Source organism: Miniopterus schreibersii (assembly GCF_964146895.1).
Source record: "Miniopterus schreibersii genome assembly, chromosome: 4".
Classification (NCBI taxonomy): Eukaryota; Metazoa; Chordata; class Mammalia; order Chiroptera; family Miniopteridae; genus Miniopterus; species Miniopterus schreibersii.
In genome coordinates this window covers 82,467,370-82,487,972 of record NC_138105.1, presented here as the reverse complement: position 1 = coordinate 82,487,972, position 20,603 = coordinate 82,467,370, and the positions used below count along the sequence as shown (strand labels likewise).

The 20,603-nt window shown below is 47.4% G+C and overlaps 1 protein-coding gene across 1 annotated transcript; it reads right to left on the bottom strand.

Moving 5' to 3' along the window:
• Positions 1-227: 227 nt before the first annotated feature.
• Positions 228-18,317, bottom strand: SMIM3 (small integral membrane protein 3). The gene is made up of 2 exons (XM_081136929.1): positions 18,229-18,317; positions 228-1,603 (listed from the first exon to the last, which is right to left on the bottom strand). The coding sequence occupies exon 2, from the start codon at positions 1,593-1,595 to the stop codon at positions 1,413-1,415; it is 183 nt and encodes a 60-aa protein (XP_080993055.1). The 5' UTR covers positions 1,596-1,603; positions 18,229-18,317; the 3' UTR covers positions 228-1,412.
• Between the last annotated feature and the right edge of the window lie 2,286 nt (positions 18,318-20,603).

Below are 20,603 nucleotides of genomic sequence, written 5' to 3'. Positions count from 1 at the left end.
CATACTAAACTCACGTCTTACTTCCAAGTCTATTCTCCCTGCATTCTGCGTCTGTGTACATTGCACAACTGTTCACCCCCTTGCCGAAGCTAGAACCCCGAAGTCGATTTGTTTCTTCTCTCTCCCTTTCTGTTCTACATTCAAACTGTGTCTCTATGACCCATAAATTCAGTGGAGTCCTCTGACCTGAGTTTGATGTGCACTCTTTAAAGAAAGACTCAGGCACGCTCTTTCTAGCACTTTATTGGAAATTGGTTGTGTACATCAATGAGATCAAAGTAAAAGCATCATTTTCACACAATAATGTCCTAATAGCTGTGCTATCTTTTTGCATAATTTAATAAATCCAAGGATGCTCCTGATTTGGGTCAAAGAGCTTGAATGGTCCAGAAATCTCTTTATATAAATATAAATCATAGCATCTAAAATAACCATCATTGTTTTGAGTTGGTTTTTCACAACTCCTGGGAACATCTCTTAAAATATTAGTCTGTACCTTGGATTGTTTGCAGTGCTGGTGGGAGGGAGTGAAGGGGGTACACATTATACCACAGAGCTAATTATAGCGGGAGCTGGGGCAGAGGGACAGAGCTCCCCTGGTGGGGGCACACAAGGGGCTGGGGGCTGGAGATCCTGAAAGCTGGCTGGGGGTCTCAGCCACACCGCATTTTCCAACATTGCTAGGATGTCAAAGCTATGAGACTTCAGAGCAGAAGGAAAGAGTTGCCCCAGCTCCCTTGGCATTGCCAAGAAGTGGCAGAGCCCTCATCCAGATTGCAGAGGGGGCAGAGATTCTGGCACCGAGAAGGTCCTAGAAAGTTCCACCCATCTCCCTCCCCCTGCCATGATCAATTCTCTCCCAAATTAGAAAACTGGAGGGAGTGGCACCTCAAAGGATATAACTTTGGGCCAATGTGCTAATGGCCCCTTGGAATGAGGACAGGGTGCCTTTGCTTGGCTCGAGCTGCGGGGCACTGACCAAGGCCGCTCTGCCTCAGCGTCCCCCTCGCCACCTTGAAGGCCTTCAGGAGCAGTTAGGTTCTTTGGTTCTGCAGAGCTTCTTGGCACTCAGCCCAACACCTGCTCATCCGTGGTGGCTTCACTGCTCACAAACAGCTTAAACCTCCACCAAGTCCTTGGTTCTCACAAGCCTATGAGGTAGGAAGGGCAGGGATCACAGTCCCCACTTGAAAGACGAGGGACCTGGAACTCATAGAATGAGGTCCCCCTGATGGAACCCACACAGCCGGCCAGTGGCAGAATCAAAATCGGAACTCAGGTGTCCCCTCCCACATCAAGCTCCAGAGTCTACACTCCCCAGGCCTCCTGCTGCGTCTCCGAGAAAGGGAAGGAGTCCGCGGGAGGGGACGCGGCCCTCAGCCCCCCCCCCCCCCCCCCCCCCCGGCAGGTTCTCAGACAGCCCCGTTGAGGACAGGGTGAGTCCGCATGCGGTAGATGATGACCGCAGTGGCCGGGCACAGCAACAAGGAGGTCATGATGACAATGGTGGCCAGGATGATGAGGACAATGACCCAGACGTCCAGGATGTGCTTGGGGAGCACGACTTCCATGGGGACCTGGCTGACGGCATCCATGCTTCACTCTGTAACAGACAGGAAGAGGCAGTCACCGTTTTGTACCCTCTCCCTGCCTCCCTAGTCGCAAGGAAACCTGCTCCAGGGGTCAGAAACTTGGGCCACCTGCCAGCTGTGAGACCTTTAAGGCTGCTCGGTCAGTAATAACAGTGGCCTCGTGTACCGAGGGCTCCCTATGTGCCAGGCACGGTGCCAGGCACTTACAGGTGCTACCTCATTTAGTCTTCACTTCAACCACCAACCCTAGGGGGTGGGGACTATTGTTGGGGCTTTTTTCTTTCTTGGGCTTTATCTTCAGTTATTCCCATTTTCGAGATGAGGACTCTATCGCCTTAAACGGTCGTAGATGTAGTTAATTTGCCCAAGGAAGTGAATGAAGCCAGATGGGTGGGACTCTGGAGCCTCCATGTTTGACTTAAACTGTCATATTCCCAGTCTGTTCCCTCTCCTGTAAAACGGGAGATTCGTTGCTTTTGGTCCTGTACCCCTTCTCCCATTCTCCTGGTCACAGAACCCCCCCCTTTCCTGCAAAGAACCTACATATTCCGCGCCTTAGTTAGGGCGCTCGCCTGAGCACAGAGATGGATGTGGGGCTGAGGCTTGGTCATTGCAAATCTCCACAGCAACCCAGGTTAGATGGACCAAAGTCCTCCCAGGGCTTCTGTGCACAAGCTATGGGGAAAGATGACTCTTTCTGCTGGGATGCTAACCTGAAGGGTGTGAGTGTGGAAAGGACGGGGGTGGGGCTATGTCACCCACATGTGGAGCGCCTGTGCTAGTGATGAATCGAGAACTGGAGCCTTGTTACTTCATTTGGGCACTTGAACCCAGCCCAGACTGACACTGTCTGCAAACCAGGGCATCCCAAATTATAAGCCAGTGATTTCTGGTTTTGCTCGAGCAGGGTCAGTTTGGTTTCTCTCACTTGCAGCTGATGGATAAAGTATATAAATCGGTTGTTCCCAAGCTTTTTCAACTCACGGCACCCTTAGTGTTTTAGTAATTCCCTGACAGCGCTCCAGGCCAAAAGAAATACCCTAGCAGTTCTGTTAATTACATAGCCAGGTTCAAACAACTTAATAAGCATTTATGTCCTAATTAGTAGCTGTTTGAAAAAAAATAACACACACACTGAAAGAAAAAATATGTTTTTCATTCTTAACCAGTTACTGACTAATGGGATGTGTGCAACGGCTGGCTGGGCACCGCACAACTTCTGAAACGTCGGAGTCAGACTGGACAGGGCCGTGCTCACTCCCAGCCCACGTTCATGGTGCGCAGAACTTGCTGTATCACGGCAACCGCCAAAAGCTCGGCTCCACAGATTATATCATCATCAAAAGGAATGTAGTAAGATTAATGTTAAACTGTAAGCTAGCTCGAGCCAGTCGTTTACACAGAGTCCGAGACATGTCAGATATCACTATTCTTGTCAAAAATGTTAAAGATCTTGCAGCCCCATACATACACCTTTCCAGTGAGTTCACTGTGGCTCCCTAGGGCTCAGGGCACAACTTGGGAACCACAGATGTGATACGTTCCTTGCCCAGAGACTGGAACAAACGACCTCCTAAGGTTCCTTCTAGATCTAAGATCTTTAATCCTGTGACTCTAGGTCCCAGGCAAAATTCCCAGTCCCAGTCCTGTTTCCTGCTTTTACCTAATCAGTAACTTTCCCCTTCTAGTCCCTTTGGCTCCATGCCCACTGTCATCACTCTAAGTCCAGTACGGATTACCATGCTTTGGTACTGATGACCAGAGTCGAGTCCCCAGGATGTCCATATAAGGATGTTTGTTTCTGCGTTGTTTGTTATAGCAACTGATGTAACAGGGGTGCCCATAAATAGTAAAATAAAGTAGGATATATCCATGTAACGGAGTACCAAACAGCAATTTTCATTCGTTTAACAAATATGGAGTGCTTGTTACACACCAAGCATTGCTCCAGTGTGTTACAAATATTAACTTATTTAGCAGCTATTAAAAAGAATGATGATCTGTGGGGGGAAAAGTAAGTGCAAGATAATATGGATAGGATACTCCTTTTGGTTCAGATTTTGGAGAGTTAAGTAGATAGATGATAGATAGATGATAGATAGATGGATGGATAGATAGATAGATAGATAGATAGATAGATAGATAGATAGATATAGATAGATTAGATAGATGATAGATAGAAGATGATAGAAAGATGGATAGATAGATGATAGATAGATGATAGATAGATGATAGATAGATGATAGATAGATAGATGATAGATAGATAGATGATGATAGATAGATAGATAGATAGATAGATAGATAGATGATAGATAGATAGCTAAAGGTATAAAATGGAAAATCTTTTATGAGTGGGATCCCACGTCAGTGTTCATAGTGATTGCCTCTGAGTGTTAGACTGGGAGTGCAAGTTTTTGCTTTTCATTCTCTATGTCTTTATAGTATTTGAATTTTCTACACATGAGCACGTATTACTTTTTTCTTGAGTTACTGTACATACATGAAAATTTACTGCTACTGTCATTGTCATTGGTAATTACAAGACATCTGCTAATTATTTCTGATAGCCTAAGATTCAGGGGGATGGGCACAGGGTTTCTATTCACTGGAAGGAGCACAGGTGAGGACTCCCCAGAGCCTAAGAATTTGATATTATCAAAGAAGCAACCCCACTTTCTTTTTTTCTTCTTTTCTGGATTTTTGGTTCTTTTTAAAAAATTTGAGGTACAATTGACATATAATATGATATTACTTTTGAGTGTACAATGTAATGATTTGATATTCGTATATATTGCAAAATGATCTGCACAATAAGTCCAGTTAGCATCACCACAGAGTTACAAAATTTTTTTCTTGTGATGGGAACTTTTAAGAACTACTCTCTTAGCAACTTTTGAACATGTAATACATTATAAGCTGTCGTCACCATGCTGCACATTATATCCCTATGACTTATTTATTTCGTAACTGGAAGTCTGCACCTTTTGACCCCTTCACCCATTTTGCCTCCCCCCACCTCTAGTCTCTGCAACCACCAGTGTTCTCTGTATCTAAGAGTTTGATTTTTTGTTTTCTTTATACTCCACATATAAGTGAGATTCTATGGTACTTCTCTTTCTCTGCCTAATTTCACTTAGCATAATGTCCTAAAGGTCCATCCATGTTGTCACAAATGGCAGGATTTCGTTATTTTTTACTGTTGAATAATATTCTACTATTTATGTACCACACCTTCTTTACCCGTTCCCCACCGATGGACGCCGTGCCGTCTTGACTATTGTAAGTAACGCCGCAATGAACACGAGAGTGCACGATCTTTCCAAATCAGCGTTTTCACTTTCTTTGAATAAATACCTAAAAGTGGAATGGCTGGGTCATATGGCAGTTCTGTTTTTAATACCTGAGGACCCTCCATGCTGTTTTCCACTGAGGCTGCGCCCATTTACATTCCCAGCAGTGCCCGAGAGTTCCCTTTCCCCGTATCCTCACCAACACTTATTTCTTTTGGACAGTAGCCATTCTAACAGGGGTGACGCGATTAGCTTATTGTGGTTTTCACTTGCACCTCCCTGATGCTTAGCGATGTTTAACATTCCTCATGTAAATGCCGGCCATCTGCATGTGTTTTTTTGTTGTTGTTAATTGTCATCCAAGGATATTTTTTCCATTGATTTTTTTTTTTTTTTTTTTTAGAGAGAGTGGAAGGGAGGGAAGGAGAGAGAGAGAAACATCGATGTGAGAGAGACACATCAATGGGTTGCTTTCCACACGTGCCCTGACTGGAGCCCAGGATCGAACCTGTAGCCCAGGTCTGTGGCCTTGACCGGGAATCGAACCAGTAACCCTTCGATTCACAGGCCAATGTGTCCCACCACTGAGACACACCGGCCAGGGCTGTATGTCTTCTTTACTTTTAATTTTTTTATGTCAACTGGATGGTGGGGGAAATAGGATTGTGTGTGTGTGGGGGGGGGAGGTTCTTCATAATTCTCTGTATTAAAAAGAGTAAATATAAATATATATAATTTTTAAATCAAATAAGATTCAGCTATGAGACTAGATCAGTGGTCACCAAGTGTTATATAGTGTGCTAAGTTAGAACCATCTTCAGACAGTATAAAAAACACTGACTTCTGGGTCCTATTCCAGACTTCCTGAATTAGACTCAGGAGGAAATGGAAGAAGGCCTTTTGCCCCCATTTCCCAGGTGATTTAAATGTGCAGCCAGGGTTGGGAACCCCTGGACTCAACGACCTATAAGGTGTCTACAACTCTTTCTAGCACTGTGATTTGAGAATTGATTCCTAGGTGCTCTGTTGCCAGTCTGATCAGATCTGGGCAAGTCTGGGGTTAAGGAGAAGCCTCTGGCAAGCCTAAGGCCGCAGGAGTGTCACGCTGGGGCCTTTCTCCGAGGTCTGAGGCATGGAAGCGTGAGTCACAGGGGACTCACACACGCCGCTCAGGAGGTACGGGGGCGGGAGAATTTATTCTCTGTGGTCTCCTGATTACATCAACAGCTAGCTTGCTTTGGGCCAAAGGAACCCCACAAAAGCTCTTTCTGGTAAACCCATTAACATGAGTCCCAGTGACTCCAAATGCCAGGAACGCATCATCTCCCTGGCTGGTTTTTGTAAGCAAAACCTGTCACTTACAGGAATCAGGCTTCGGGGCTCCTCCACAAGCAAGCATCACAGAACACTGACGCCAGAACCAGCCTCGTTTCACAGACGGCAACACTGAGGTCCGGAGGTGGCCCCCACTTCAACCCCACCCCCATCCTGAATAATCAAAGATACAGAAATCTGATCAAGTCACTGCCTCATCTAAAAAAACAGAGCAAACAAGTAGATGAATGAACTTTTTCTGTAAAGCATATTCACTGTACTAATATTACTCTTTCACACATAAAATTGTTTAAAAAACAAATAAAAGCGCAGCTGCTCTCGAGTGCCAGGGAGGGGCGAGGGAGGGGGAGTTTGGGGTCCTACTCAGTCACAGGGCTGGATAAATATCCTTGCAGGCCCTAACCACTAGAGATTGGGGTGCTCACCCCCTTCACATATACAATTCAAACTAAAAGTAATGCTGAGCCACAACACAAAAATGTACGTTACAAGGAAATTTAAGTCATTTCCTTGTAACTGAGAACATCAGAGAAAATCCATTTTCCCAGTTGTTTTGTTGGTGTCTGCCTAGCACAACCTGCACTCCTGGTGCAGCACAGCTGTTCAGCTTCCCCTCGACCCCTGGGTTCCAGGGCTGTGAGGCTGGCCATCCGCGTGGCCAGGCGACAGAGCACAGGGAGCCCCATCTCCCTCTTTCAACCTTCTCAATCCTTGAGGATGTGTCCTCTGGTGGGCTGTTCCGTCCAGGCAATAGGGATTCCATTCCAGTCACTTTCACCACTCCCCCCCCGCCCCCCACCGTGAAAGAATAACTCTGTCCCCAAAATAAAAGCTCCGAGAACCGCATGTCCAGCCTCTAATGGCGTGCTGGAAAATCTGCTTGAGAAAAAGCAGGGCTCTAAGCTGCTGCTAGCTGACTTCTGTTTGACCCCTGCTTGGCATCCGGGTGCACTGGCTCCTTGTGAATGCACAAAACCCTGCTTCTTGGCACATTTAATTAATAACCAAAGATCGATCTGCTTATCGTTTGCTCTGCAGATATATTCCTTGTTATTTCTGATTAACGAATGGGTCGTGTCAGAACATGGCCCAAACCATTCACGTCACAAATTTACCTTATTACTGATAAAAAGGTGCTGTTTTTATGACCAGGGGAGGTAAAACAGCAGTCAGTCCCAAACTCCTATCATTTTAAACTGGCAGACTTTATCTGTTGACCTCGTTCATGGATAATAAACTTTGACATGTGTTCAATGGAAGTTTGTTTAATAAACTGCATTAACACCACCCTGAGCTGACAAGCAAGGAAGCCGATGGTATCTTCAACCACTGACACCACCAGGTCCCTGCACCAGCAGTCCTGGGTTAAGCAGTACAGACAATTCAATGGAAAAGTTAATAATCCCAAAATGACTGTTTTTGTGTCCATTAACAAGACTAAGTATAAAAAACTATAGTTCCTCCAAAGAAAGAAAACATTGTACCTTCTCCAAAGATGGAAAATTCATCTCATCTGTCAAGTACTGTACTTAGTCCAATCTAGGAAGAAAAGGGGCAGGGGGTGCCCTGCCTCCTGCTTGGAGATAAATCAAGTTTTATTCTGAGACAATTTTTCTAAGGAACTAAACATCCTTTAGCAAAAAAAAAAAAAAAAAAAAAAAAAAAAGCCACTGTTCCAGCCAATTCCATCGTACAGCAAATTTTCTAGTTCTAACAAAAAAATATATAAATTTCCTAAATTAAAGTTTCCTACACATCTGAATTTTCTAATAACTGAACTCAAGTTGACTAATCTGTGCTATCTACCCACCTTTCAATTATGAGGCTCATTCCCCAGCAGCAACTTTGACCTCTGACAGAGCAGTATTGTTTTTGGTTGGGCACTATCAGAGCAAGTAACTCTGTCCAGAACATTCGTTCATTCATTCATCATGTACTTGTTATATACAAAATACTCTTTTAGGAATTACCATTATTTACTCAGAAGACACAGCTCTTTTACTTCGAAGAAGCACAGAGAAGTGAAGTACCCCTCTCCTTATTTCCTCAAACACAGAATCCCACAAGCCAGCATTTCTTTTACAAATACCAAGTGCTAAGCCCTGTGCCCGGCCTTGTCCCATACATTAACTTATTTAACCTTCGCAATAATCCTGTGCAGGATATATTATTTTACAGATGTGGAAACTAAAGCTGAGAGGTTAACTGGCCAGTGAGCATAGAGCTAAGTGAATGGCATTCACATGCAGGTCTCCTGACCCTGTCTTCACCACCACCTCCAGCTACCCCAAAGCAGTCACACAGACCCAGGCGTGTGGGCATGGGGTATGGCAGATCCACAGCTCCCTTCTAAGTCCAGGTCAGATTCTTACTGCTTCTGGCTAAAAGCCATTCTAGATTTAGAGACTTAAGGAGAGATATGCAATCTACAAAGTTTAGGACTTTTATTTCCAGTACTAGACCAAATGCCAAAACTAAACCATTTTGACCAAGCTGAAAAACTGAACCAAAAGAATATGCTTGAAGGCACTAAGAAATCACAAAATAATGAATTACCAGGCTACGACTGGGGAGAAGACAGAAATCCAGGGCAATGAGCCTGGCATTTGAAGCGGCATTTCCACTAGTGGCATTTGAAGCGGATGGAGATTAACAGTGTTTCTGACAGACAGGAGTTCAAGCCTGCTGAGACAGGGAGAATTAAACCCTTGCATTAAAAAAATATATATATCTTTATTGATTTCAGAGAGAGGGAGAGGGAGAGAGGGATAGAAACATCAATGATGAGAGAGAGTCATTGATCGGCTGCCTCCTGCACGCCCCGACTGGGGATCGAGCCCGCAACCTCGTGATGTGCCCTGATCGGGAATCGAGCCGTGATCTCCTGGATCCTAGGTCGATGCTCAACTGCTGAGCCACACCGGCCAGGCAAACCCTTGCATTTTGAGGATGACTTCAATGAGAACTTTTAGTGCTCAGAGTGAGCTAGAAGTATACTAATCCCAGAGACTACAAGCAGCTTTGAATCACCACCGTCCCTGGAATTGAATTAAGGCTGTTCCAGATTGCCAGGTGCCCGGCAGCAGTCAACCTTTACCCTCTCTTGAGGAGATAACATCACAGTAGGCTTCAGTTTTTTTAATTCAAACATAATGTTCAATACATAACCAAAAATAAGCAGGAATGAAAAAAGGCAAGATGACACGAACAGAACCATCAGAAACAACAGATCATAGAAAAAGATCGTCAGGCTTTCAATAGCCTTGCCTACCATGTTCAAGGAGAAAAAATAAAATAAAAATCTAAGACTGAGAATTTTAACAGAGAACTGAAAACTACAAGAAAGAATACAACAGATATTTTTAAAAGAACCAAACAGAAATTCTAGAACTGGAAATATAATAATAGAAACAATGGAAACTGTGAGATCATGAATGTGTGTTTTAAGCCACTAAGTTTGTGTTCATTTTAATGGCAACAGTAGAAAACAAATATTGCAATACTGGGTTTGTTCTGTGCAAATGAAAATATCCTACTGGGTTTGTCCTGTGCTGATGAAACTTCCACAAACTAATGGAATTCTAGAAATCGACACAGAATTTAGACACTACCTAGTTTAAACCACATAACCCACCCTCCATTTTACAGACTGAAGGCAACAGCTTGCCCAAGGTCATGTAGCAAGTTAATGGCAGGCGAGAACTCAGGCCTCCTAATGTGCATGCTCTTTTCAATTCCATCACTATCCTGTTTGAGACAGGAGGTGGGAGAAGAAAGTAGGGAGTCAGGCTGGAGAAAACAGGGGCAGAAAATACACTGATGTAAACAGTGAGAGCTGGTCAGGCCTCTTGATTATACCTTTTTACTTGTAAGAGGTTATGGAGAAAACCTGAGGCCCAGAGCCCTAAGGAGCTTCCCCACTGGTGAAGCAGGTGAGATGGTTTTCCAAGAAAACACACACACACATGCACGCACACACATGTAAAAAAAATACATGTCCTATCAGAATCAGTCTCACCCTTTGCCTTCCATCCCTTTGACTTAAGGCCTAAATGCAATTATATCTACTGAGGAAGGTAATGGCCAATCCTTATAACTTCTTTGTTCCTCACTCTGGATAAGAACATCAGAGAAGAGAGGGAGAGACACTGGAATCCTACTTGTAGTGGGAGATTCCACCAAACAGTAAGAAAAGCTCACATGCACATGGAATGAAGGACTGGGGAAGAAACGGATAACTTTGTCTGGGTTCCACTCTGCCCCCCCGCTGACTTCACCCAACCCAGCCCCCTTCCCCTCGCCGAATGCCTTCCCTCTCTTCTCAGTGGTATAGGTAGGTACTGAACAGACAACTCCGACATGCACAGATCCCCAAGCTCCTGGGTTCTGGGAGGGCGGTGGATGCTCTCCTGGGTGGAAGGGACCCTGGGAAGCGGCAGGAAGCCTTCCCTTTACACTTACGCTCACACTGTAGAGCAGCTCACACTACAGAGCAGCGGTAAGCGGCCCGCTTGGAGGCCCGGTGGCTTAAATCCGGTTCCACCACTTCCTAGCGGACCAACCTTCAACGGCTTACTTAAACTTCCTAATGCTTTCATTTCCTCAGCTGAAAACAAAAACAAAGGTGGGGAAATAACAGTATCTGTGGCATAGAGTTTGGAGAATTCCGTGGGATAATCACACATAGCACTTAGCAGTGTTGCGACACTTACATTAAGCGCCCTAAGAATGTTCGTTCTGTGACGAATAATTCCTGGCCTTACATAGGGACTCACCGACCTAGGCAAATATTCCCCTTCCCTTCAGCTAGTTTGCTAGAATCCTTAACTTGGACCATGTCTATATCCACAAAGATGATAGACGATTAATCTATATTAATGATTTTTTTAATCAGCCAGCAGCATGCTTGATTTACCTGACCTATCCCCCCAGTTCAAGTATGAAATTGGCGGAGTAAGGATTCAATCTAACTCAAGAAACATTCACAGCACTGTGATTAACACTGGGGATCAAGGAGTGGCACAGAGACAGAGATAAATAAAATAGTCTTTGTCCTTAAGAAGTACACTTTCCTAGGGAGGAAAAAAGACATTCATTGCGATCGATCGCTAATTGCAATACAAGGCAAAGAAGCGCTACCCTGAAGGCACAAACCACGTGCCACTGAGAAGAGGAAAGAAGTAGAAAGAGCATGGACTCTGGGGTTAAGAGGATCTTAATTTGAATCCTGCTTTCTACCCTTATTGGAGATGTGACTTTGGACGAGCTATTTAAAATCTCCAAACCTCAATCTTCTGATCTGTGAACTAGGAACACTAAAAGCGCTACATTGCGCCATCCCATCGTGAGGATAAAGCGAGGCAAAATATGTAGAGTCCTGGAACATAACAGGTGCTCAAAAAATATTAATCCTCAGTGCTTTGCTTTGGTCTAAGTAAAACAGAAGGCCTTACAAAGAAGGGGGCCTTTGGCTATGGGCTCTGAAGATAAGTAGGAGTTCAGAAGGAAGAAATAAAAGGAAAGGCAGGATAAGCAGACGAGGCAACAGCAACAAAGCCCAGAGGTGATGAGCTACGTGGCGAGTTGGGAGCATACGCAGTCCTTGTGGCTTTGGCAAGGGGCTTACCCCTCTAAGCTTCAGTTTCACGTGTAAATGGTATAATAACTATTGGTAGTAACTACTTCAATGGGATGCCAGGGAAGTGGAACAAGCTAATGCACATAAAGCACTCAGGACAATGCCTGGTACACAGTAAGCTTCAGATTTGTTCAGCTGAGCTAGTGAACACAGCATAGCTCCTAAATGCAAAGCGTTCAGGGGCTCCACCCTTCGTCTGGGCGCCGTGACTGCTCTGAATCTGGTCTAAGAAACCACAGTGATAGTTTATAAGCAAATAGCCTTTGATAGCCTGTCCTAGCTTTGACCTTCCACCAGAAATGCACACCCTCCACCTCAAACTGCTGCTAACAGTTAACTTTTGAGAGATTGCCAATGGTTATCCGACCAGTTTTATCAGCAAGGACCTCACTGAGGAAGAAGGCAATAAAAAAAATGACTTCCTGCTGGCAGGCAAGCTTAATTATCCCAAAGTGGGAGAAAAGGCAGATGGAGGGAGGTGGCTTCCTGCAGGTGTCACCGCCAGAGCTCACAGACAGTGCCGCTGCTGCTTCATTCACACCAGACACAGGGGCCAGAGAGGAGGCCGCTGGAAGCAGCTCTGAGTCACTGATGCTGGGACATCTCTTCAAGCACCTTGCAGAATGTGAACAAGGAGGCCGATGGGTCCCAGGGCAGTAGACCTGGGAGTTTACCAGCATCACACAGCTTATGGGACCCCTGCAAAGGTCTACACTCAGGAGCTGGTGAGGTTGTCAGAGAAGAATGGAGCATTGAGACCAGACAGAGAAGACAACTCAAGTCCCAGGAAGGGGCCCCACAGGCCACCTAGTAGCCTGAGTAACCTAATGACCCGTGTTCCAAATGCTGGTCCCACTTTGAGACCTTTGTTCTTACTGTTCCCTCTTCTTAGAATGCTCTTCCCCCCATATCTTCCTTTGCAACATCCAGTGTCTCAACGTCCATGATCTCAACTTAAATGTCACCTCTTTAGAAAAAAAAATCTTTCCAGACCCACCCTCATCCACCAGCCATTCTCTATCTCAGACCTTGTTTTGTTTTCTTCATATACTTTTCACAATCTAAAATTAGCTTGTTTGTTTATTTGTTCTTAGGGCCATCTCTGCCTGCTCCAATGTAAGTCCAAGGAGAGCAGAAGCCTCAGCTCCTGTTCACTGCTGTACCCTCGGCACCTATGGCAGGCCCTGGCACAGTAAGTGCCCAATAAATTCGAGACTGGTGAAGGAATGAATCTGAGCTAATTTCAGATTTGAGTTCAATTCTCTGGACTTCTGGTGGAGGTCCAGAGAGGATCCTCACCCTTGCAGAAAGTCCAGTGGCCCTAAAAGTCAGAACCCTATCTCTAAAATAAATGACATCCTCTGATTTGGTCATTTAATGCGCTCTCTGTACATCCAGGAAGGATTACGAGGACTTCTCTTTCCCAGCCCACCCTGTACATACCAGGCAGAGGAGGACTGGACTTTCAGAATAACATCCTCTAGGATCCGCTCTTGCTGATTTGCTGGGGCTGGTGAGTTCATATCTGAGTTTTGATTCCCTGTGCTCAGGAGCTGGGCATTGAGGTGGGTGTAGGGGTGTAGGAGTTGCTGCCCAGGGCCTAAACCTTTCTTTCTCTGTTCTTAGAAGAGGACAGGGAGCCCTGGCTGGTGTGGGTCAGTTGGCTGAGCATTGTCTCATGCACCAAGAGGCCGCAGGTTCGATTCCTGGTCAGGGCACATGCCCAGGTTACAGGCTTGATCCCTGGTAGGAGGCATGCAGGAGGCTGCCAATCGGATCGATGTTTCTCTCACTGATGGTTTTTTCTCTCTGCCCCCCCTTCCTCTCTCTCTGAAAATCAATAAAAAACTTTTTTTTTTTTTTTTTTTAAAAAAAAGTAGAGATCAGGGAGGCTGATAGAAGGGGAGGAGATTTCCCATGCCAAGCTCAGTGTGAAAAGGCTGTCCTAGCTCACATTTACTCTTGGAAATAGTTCCCCTCCCAGCATGTAAGAGTTAGTCTCAAGCATGTGCCAACCCAGCAGAGTCCATTTCACCAGGGACTTTTGTTCCATAGAAAGGGGCCAGAGGAAGATATGGGCAGGACACACAACTATCAAAATGTGAAATGAATCAAATCAGAGGCATTTCTCCAGTGACCCGACATCCCTGAGGAGCACTCTGTTCTCATTTTATCCCATTTGGCTTCTGTCTCCTCCAAAATTCTTAACAGTCTAAAGACTAATTCTCTGAGTTTCTATCTGTTCCTCTGTGGCTGGAAAATGGAAAAACACCAGGATACTTCAAAGAGACCAGAAAGCAGCCAGAGCTGCTCAAGACTGCACGTACATCCGACCCAGCCAATCACGGCGTCTTAGAAACAACCGGGAGCCAGCAGGGGAGAAACCCAGGCCAAATCCACAGCATCCTGTTTCAGCTCTACCATCCATCATTGTGACTAGTCCGTGACTAAGTGCCTGCTGCGTGCTGGCCTGACAGAGGAGACTGTCCATGAGGTGGGCTGCCGGGGGGCTCGGGGTGGCGCCAATTCCCTGCCTCGCCGTGTATGGCAGGCGGAATAATGGCCCTCAAAGGTGTCCATGCCTGGTCCCCAGAACCCTGACTATGAAAAAGGAAACGTGACTCGGAGGGCGGAGCCATGAGGACGGAGGCAAGGGGACTCTGGGGATGTGACTGAAGTTGAGGACTATGGCATGGGAAGAGGGCTGTGGATTACTCAGGTGAGCCCGATCTAATCACGAGGCCTCACGAGTGAAGAGGAAGGCGGACGATTCACCACGAGAAAGATGTGCCTCTCCCCTGCTTGCCTGGAAGATGCTGGCAGGCGCTTGGGAGCCAAGGAATGCAGTGGCCTCTGGAAGCAGAGAATGGCCTTCAGCTTACAGCCAGCAGGAAAACAGTGACCTTGGTCGTACAACCACAGAAACTGAATTCTGTCAACAGCTCAGATGAGTAGGGAACCAATTCTCCCTTAAAGAGCCCGGAAAGAAACACAGCCTAATGATGCCTTGATTTTCTCCTAAGGAAACTTCTGAGCTATAGAACTGTAATATATTACTACACTTGATTTTTTTAGAGCGTTGAATTTGTGGTAATTTGTGACAGCATTAGAAAACCAATACACTGCGTGATCCTGAATAATTCCTTCTTTCAAACTGGGCCTCAGGTTCCTGTCAGTCAGTTGGAAAGGATGGACAGAGCTATCTATCTCGAAGGGTGTGGCCGGCTCTCAAAGACAGCCTCTGCTCTCCTGACATCCCACCTCCCCTGGAACCCTGCCCCGGGGCCAGGACGGTCTTCCTTTGAAAACCATTAAAGAAAAAATAGAAAGGAGTGAGGGGGAGAGAAGAATAATCTTTAAAAAGCCCCAAGGCCCTGGCCAGTGTGCACAGTGGTTAGAGTTTCAGCCCATGCACCAAAGGGTTTTGGGTTCCATTCCCGGTCAAGGGCACCTATCTGGGTTTCAGGTTCATGGGGGCCCCAGTTGGGGCGTGTGGGAGGCAACCAAGCTATGTGTCTCTCTCACATAGATGTTTCTCTCCTCCCCCCCTTTTCCTCTGTCTAAAAATCAGTGGACAAAATACCCTCGGGGGAGGACTAGCAAAATTAATAAATTAAATAAAAAACTCCAAGGTGTCTCCTAAGATGCCACCAAGGCACTCAGAAAGAAAGGTCTCCTGTTTTGTCACTGGGCATTTCCTTGACCGTACTCCAAGGGGATGGAGTGGGAAGTCTGGGAGAGAAGATAAAAGCTTCACAGTCAGCTGGTGGAGGCTGTCAGAGCGCTGAGCTGAGAAGGATTTCCTGGCCTTGCGGAGGTTCCGTGCAAGGTCCTGATTATCGGTGTCTGCCTGGGGCATGGGATGTGGGAGTAGGGCCATGTGTGTCAGATATGTGTCATCATTAATTGAAACACAGTTTAATTTTCTCTGTCTTTCCTCCTCTCTCTTCCATTTCTTTTCCCCTATTCCTACGTAGCGGGTCACCAGCAATTCACATGCCCAGTCAACCAAAGTCTAAATCAGTAAAATAACGAGGCTGTATCTATACACAATTAAGCAATTTAGACAGTTTCATTCTAAATCTGGCTTGCTGTTGTCTAATGTGTCAAGCAGTTCCCCTTCCTGGCCACCTAACTTCTGGAAATATACTATTCTCGCTTGACGTTCATTGCCTGTTTCCCCAGTGAGCTGGAAGGGTACTAGGGTCCTTAGTAATTCACTAGTCCAGTGGCTGTCAAATTCTCATTTAACTCCCCCTAGGTAACCCTGCAAGTGAGTGAGAGAGGCAAGATCTGGACCCTGAACCTCCAATTCCAATGAAATTCAGAACATAGGCCCTGGAGCCACACTGCCTGGGTTCAAAGTACAGCTCCACCATTTACTTCCTGAGTGACCATGGGTGAGTCACTTTCTCTCTGGACCTCAGTTTCCTCATCTATAAAATGGATGTACTGATAGTCCCTACCTCATAGGATTGAGGTAGACTAAATTAATTAATACATGTAAAATGCTTAGAGTAATGTCTGGCTCATAGCACTCAATATATGTCAAGTATGATTATGTTTACATCATTCATCTTACCTAGCCAACCAGGGAAGGGGTCTGCGGGGTGTGGTAATACCAACATTTACTCCTATAAACTGTAAGCATGAATACATGTGTCTATCTTTGATACCACAGCCAATAGTGGCAGTGTAAGATCTGCTCAGATAAAGACCCTCTTTCCTTGGAGATGTTTCCTGTGTGTGTTTAATCCATGGAGAAGAAACAGAAGTGCATCTTTTAAAGAAGGATCAGAACATGGCTGGGAAAACCTCTGAGGCTGTGACCGCCACTTTACCCCTGGGTCTGTCACCCTTGGGCTCAGGATGCAACCGACCACATCAGACCCATTCCCCCTGCCAACCCCAGTCTCTAATTTGTTTTATGTCTCAAACACACAGCTCAGTGATTCTCAGGCTATGCCAGAAAGGGGGAATTCCCCAGACCTTTTATACAACGGAGCCCACAGTCCTGACGTGCTGAGAGGTCAGGTCAGTGTTTGGAAGATTTGATGGAGCATGACTTGAAACCTCCACAGCATGACTCATAACCCTGGGACAGCTGGAAACAGGAGGTCCCTGCTAGAGCAGAGAAGCGCTTCTCCTTCGCTTTTTCAGTTGTTACTGCCGGCATGCGCCATGTCCTGAGCTCAGCTGGGCTGTCTCGAATGTGCTCAGAGGATTGTTGGATGGCCTACATAGCCCACAGAGCACATGGGGCTCAACCACAGCCGCCCATCTGTTTAACCCCCCACTTGCTCATTTTACAGATGGGAAGGCGAGGTGCAGATAGTGGAAATGCCCCATCAAGGTAACTCAGTGTCTGCTGGTTCCCAGGGAACTGCTCTTTCCACCTCCACCCCCACCCTTGACCCCATTCTGGCATTCACAACCCTTCTCCACTACTTACACATTGCCAGTGGTGGCACAGATCACAGCAGGTGTGCACATAATCTTTGCTTCTTGAATGACTGAGCAACTTTTCAGAACTAGAGCCTAGTGTTTTGGGGGATCTATAGACAAAGGGGGGGGGGTGCGTGAGCCCCAGGGGCCAACAGGACCAGGGCTGTCAGGAAGAAACAAGTGGAGCTACAGGAGTGAGAGCCCAGCCTGGCCACTCAAAGTAAGAGCCTCTGAGTGTGGTACAGGTTTGCATGGGTCTCGGCTCTCACTCTTTCACTCAGTAAACAGTACTGAGCACCTATGTGCCAGGTGCCAGGCCCCAGGCCGGGTGCTGAGGATGCCTCAGAGATGAGCCTAGAGAGACAGTCCCTGCCCTCAAGGAATTTGTGGAAGCGACTGGTGTGCAAGAGAACAGGCGACGGAAACAACCAAGTCCTCACTCCGAAGAGGCAGAGGAGGGAGCCTGGAAGGAAGGGTTCCCTCCGAGATACTTTGCGCACCCTTTCTCATCTGATTTCTGTTTGCAAAGGCGATTTTCTCCATTTCACAGATGAACAAAGAAGGCTCACTGTATGGGGGATGGGGGGGGCAGGGACAGACCAGGGCTGCCACCCACCGCCCCTGACTGCAAACTCCTGGCGCCTTCCTCGCTGGCTTTGAGGCTTCGAGACAAACCGGACAGAAGCCTCTCTTGTGCGAATGGGGCTCACCCACCCGAGCCCCGGCCTCCCCTGAGGCCCAAGACCGTGTACAGAGGCGGCTGGAACTTGAAGGGCTGCGGGAAGGGAAAAGAGGAAATGCAAAAGTGATGGGGGGGAGGGGGCGCGGGAGAAGCGGGGGTAAAAGGGGAGAGTCGGGAGGGCAGGGGGGTAGGGGCCAGCACGAGGACCGCGGCCCCACGCGCGACACCCGACGGCCCCACTCACCGCGGAGCCGCGCAGCTGCTTTCAAAACGCCCGGTCGCGCCAGGTCTGCGGCCAGGTCCCGGGACACAGACGGCGTCGGCTCTTCCCCGGGCCCGCAGCGGGAGGCGGCCCGGCCCCGGGACCTTCCGGCCCAGACCCTGCCCGGCTCCTGCGAGCCCCGCGGGGAGCGCGCGGCGGCGGCGGGGCGCGCGGCTGGGCACCCGGCTCTGGCCGCGCGGCTCGGGAATCGGCGCCGCCAGGGACCGCCCCCGGAAAGCCTGGGCCCCAGCCCCCCCCCGCTCGGCTCCTCCCCCGGCTCCCCGCGGGCTGCGCCTGCGAAAGGGGCCGGCGAGGGAGGCGAGGGACCCCGGCGTCTCGGGCTCCCCTCGCAGCCTCGCCACGCCCTCGCCGGAAAGCCCTCAACGGTCCCCGGACAGGCACTTCGGCCGTCGGGGCTCCGCGCTCTGCACCCTGAGCCCAGAGGGCTCACCCGAACGTGTCGGCCGAGAGCCCCCCCGGTCCGCGCAGGGCGAGGTCTCACCACCGGAGCGCAGGATCCTCCCGAGAAACGCCGCCCGCCCGCGGACGTGCGTTCTCTGCAAAGCGAGGCCGCGGACACCTGCTCCCAGCCCCGCTGCGGGCACGGACTTAGAGCAGCGGTTTTCAGCCTTGTGCATCTCAGGGCACACCTACACTAGTTACTAAAATTCGGCGGCACACTGGAAAATATGTTATGGTTTCTGTCGACCTGACAAAATAAATAAGTATAATTTGGACTCCTTCACACCGGACGGCTGTTGCGATGTCCGCTGTTACCATTTTTTAAATTTGACAATCTAAGGGAAAAGAGGTCGGTGACCCTGAATAAATAGTCAGGTGTTGCACGTTTTAAAAATTCTTGCTATGGCCCTAGACAGTTTGGCTCAGCGGTTAGAGTGTAGGCTGGTGGACTGAAGGGTCCCGGGTTCGATTCCAGCCAAGGGCATGTACCTCAATTGTAGACTCAATCCCAGGCTGGGGTCTGGGTGCGTTCCGGAGGCAACCAATAGATGAGTCTCTCTCACTTTGACCTCTCTCTCCTCCTTCCACTCTCTCTGAAAAGCAATGGAAAAAATATCTTTGGGTGACGATTTAAAAAACTTTCTTGCTGCACACTTGTTGAAAATTGCTGACTTAGAGGACTGGTGTGAAGCTGGTTGGTTGTCTGCTGTAACATATCTTCAAGCACCCTGTTTATTTTCTGATAACAGTGAAACAGCCCAATCCAAGGTGATCAACGGCCCATTAGAGTCTAGCCTCAGAGAAGCCTGCCATGCCCTACCAGTCCCCGCCCAGCTTCCACACAGGACAAAGCCAACTCTGTGATCTTCCGCCCACTTCCGTGATCCACCCAGTGACCAGGGCTGCAGGTCCTATCTAGGTAGCCACAAATTATAATTCAGTAGTCCAGAGTTCTTCATTCTTACTCTTCTGAAAAGCAGGAGCTCAGGCCTTGAGCATGTTCAAAATACAAGGGAAGATTAAAGATCATCTCATCCAAATGCCTCCTTTTATAGATGGAAAAACTAAACTGAGGCTCAGGAAGGTTGACTTTCCAAGGTCACCAGCTGGCAATTATCAAAGCCAGAATAGGACTGTCTGATTATAGGGCCTAAAGTCTGTGCCTCTCTGCACTAACAATTTGGGACAGGGCCTGGTTTTCTCAAGGCCCTAAGTTCAGAACTCTGGTTGCAATACGTTCCTTTCTATCACCGGCATCTGGTGCAGAACAAATGCTGCATTTGTTGAATGAATGAATGCTCAGGGGAAGATGAAAAGTCAGCCAAAGCTTTTCTTTCTAGTTCTTGGATTGTGCCTAAAGACAGTTGCATGCTTGAAAACTTATTGTATTAGTCATTGTTCTCAAAGAAACAGAACCAACTGTGTGTGTGTGTGTGTGTGTGTGTGTGTGTGTAAAGAGAGATTGAGAGAGAGATCGATTGATTTTAAGGAATTGGCTCACATGGTTGTAGAGGAATGACAACTCCAAAATCTGCAAAACAGGCCAGCAGGCAGAAGACCTGGGAAGAGCTGATGTTGCAGCTTGAGTCCAAAGGCCATCTGCTGGCAGGATTCCCTTTTCCTCAGGGGGAGTCTTTTTTCTTAAAGCCTTCAACTGATGGGATGAGGCCTACCGACTTTATAGAGAGTAATCTGCTTTACTCAAAGTCTACTTATTAAAATGTCAACCTTATCTAAAAAAAACAGAAAAACACCTTCACGGCAACACCAAGATATGTTTGACCAAGTATCTGGGTACCACGGCCCAGCCAAGTTCACATATAAGATTAACCATCACATTTGTGTTCCTTCTTGGCCACCACAGTCTGAAGGAAACCTTAACTAGGTAACTGCTT